Source organism: Elephantulus edwardii, unplaced genomic scaffold (assembly GCF_000299155.1).
Source record: "Elephantulus edwardii isolate Elephantulus edwardi_28Jun2011 unplaced genomic scaffold, EleEdw1.0 scaffold00322, whole genome shotgun sequence".
NCBI classification, from domain to species: domain Eukaryota; kingdom Metazoa; phylum Chordata; class Mammalia; order Macroscelidea; family Macroscelididae; genus Elephantulus; species Elephantulus edwardii.
In genome coordinates, this window is record NW_006400072.1 from 399,706 (window position 1) to 401,953 (window position 2,248).

A 2,248-nucleotide genomic window follows, 5' to 3' on the forward strand; every position below is an offset into this window, starting at 1 on the left:
TTTTCAAGGAGAGGAGCTAACGGGGGGCAAGGGGTGGGAGGGTTGAGGTGGGGGAGGGGAAGGGTGCAACAATGAATGAATGGAATTCCAAAATCTCTGTAGATGTTCATTGAAATGAAAAATAAATAAAATAAAAAACCTCATCTATTAACAACTTTTTTTTAATATTAGAAAAGTTAGTGATGTGAGCTACTGATCAGTAAATATTTACGCAATGTTTCTTAACTGGAAGAAGAAAGAAACAATAAAAAAACAGAGGCATAATCTGTGCCAGAACAAAAGTTTCTTTGTCTATTTAGGTACTTTTTTCCCCCCTTATTGGTCTCTAAATCATTACTGAATATATGATGCTATTTCCATCATGAACATTTATGATTAGAGACTAAAGACTAAACAGGGAAAAAAATGACACTTGCCTCCTGGAGTACGGCACTCTTCTCCAGATGTTGGAATGGGTTGGAGCCTCCACCTACAGATAAGGAAAACAGACACCACTGAGTACATTCTATCCCTGAATTTCAAACCTCAACATAGACAGGGAGCCCTGGTACAGGCCAGTCCTTTATATACTGGAATGCTATCTAAAAGGTCTGCGGTTCCAACCCACCCACCACTCCTTAGCAGAAACAGGAGACAATCTGCTCCTGAAAATCTGATAGGGGGCTTCCAAGACTTGGAATTCACTCCAAGGCAGTGGTTTGGTTATCAGACAGAAGGAGAAGGAGTCTCTATTGACAAAATAATAATGTTCAAACTCATCTGGAATGACAATCAAAGCTCTGCAGTCTTCCTGTAGAACTGACTCCTCTACTAGGCCAAATATTTAGTTACCCAGCTGCCTGGGTAAAGCCTTCCTTTTGTCTCTCTTGGCAGTACGTCTTCCATTCATTCATACATCTCTTAACTTGACTTGAGTCCCTACTATGGCCAGGAACCACAGTCTCAACATAACTAGGTAGGTTTGGTGGTTTTTTCCTTAAAAAAGTCACATCTGTAATTTTCTGGTTGATCTGTGTCCTCCATCATGCCAGTGGCCACTGTGTTCATTCAATTATAACATCCTCTACTGCTGCATCAGTACAGCTCCTGGCACAGAGAAAGTGCTCAATAAAAGTCTGCAGAATGAAGAGTCAGGATTTCTCAGCCAAGAAAAGTATCATCAGGCTTATTAAGCGTGAAAAAGAGGAAGACTCTCAATAACCTAGGTGACTATCTCACAGTTACTACCTTTGGGGTTGCAATCACAGCAGTGATTGTATGGATGGAGTAACATCGGGCAGTGTCTCATTTTGTTATTAAAAAAAATAATCGACAGTGGCTTCACATATCACACTCTAGTTTGGTCGGCACCAACACTGCCTGGCCAAGGCGACCCGGTCGGGAAGACAGTCAAACGGAAGCATCCGGCCCAGTCAACCTACTGAAAGATGGGGAAACAGAGGCCCAAGAAGAAAGTGACCCCCTCAAGGTCACAGCATGAGCGTAAAGAATCGAAGACCCTGGAGGATGCTCGGGTTTTCCGAGACCTGCTGATGACCAGCTGTGGACCTCTGGACACGTCATTAACCCTCCCTGGGCCTCAGCCTCCGGGTCAGGGAAAGGACCTGAGAGCTTGCCCTCTGTCTGATCTCCCCAGGTCCAGACCTGCTACCCGGCCAGAGCCCCTTACCGGACTCCTCGTCCTTCTTGTCGAATTTCTTCAGCATGATGGAGCCGGCCGGGGTAGCAACCCAGGGCTCGCCTGCGGGACTGGAAGCAGCGATCCTGCAAGCAGCGGTCCTGCAGCGACAGCAGCAGATCCAATCGGCAACTTCCGGGCTTCGGCCCAGCCACGTCGCCTGGCGGCCTGCGCCTGCGCAGGTCACACCCCGCGCATGCGCATTCTGAGGCTGTGCGCATTCGGCTCCTGCTGACGACGTAGAACCCAAGGGTGCAATGAGGGTAGTTGCGTCTCGGACCCAGAAAAAAGACTGATAACCCAATTCGGCTTCCCGCTCTTCCACTGTGTACATTGAGAGTCATGTTACTTCCTCCCTCTTTGCTTATGTTGTGAGTTTAAGCTGCTAATCAAAAGGTCGGGGTTTGGATCCGCCATCCGCTTCCCTGAAAACAGTCTACTTCCATAAAGATTAACAGCTTTAAAAATGCTTTGGACACTTTCTATTTTGTCGATATGATTCGAAATTGACTCCACTATTGTATGGTTTTGATCTTTATTGGCGCTCTGGTGGCTTCGGGGTAAGTAGTT

At 46.4% G+C, this 2,248-nt stretch overlaps 1 protein-coding gene across 1 annotated transcript in view; it reads right to left on the reverse strand.

Annotated features, from left to right (window-relative positions):
* Positions 1-1,706, reverse strand: part of COPG1 (coatomer protein complex, subunit gamma 1) — a 15,771-nt gene extending 14,065 nt beyond the window's left edge. The window contains exons 1-2 of the mRNA XM_006901372.1: positions 1,670-1,706; positions 417-469 (exon numbers count right to left, since the gene is read on the reverse strand). Coding sequence (XP_006901434.1) covers positions 417-469; positions 1,670-1,706 — 90 coding nt within the window. The remainder of the gene's footprint in view (positions 1-416; positions 470-1,669) is intronic.
* Between the last annotated feature and the right edge of the window lie 542 nt (positions 1,707-2,248).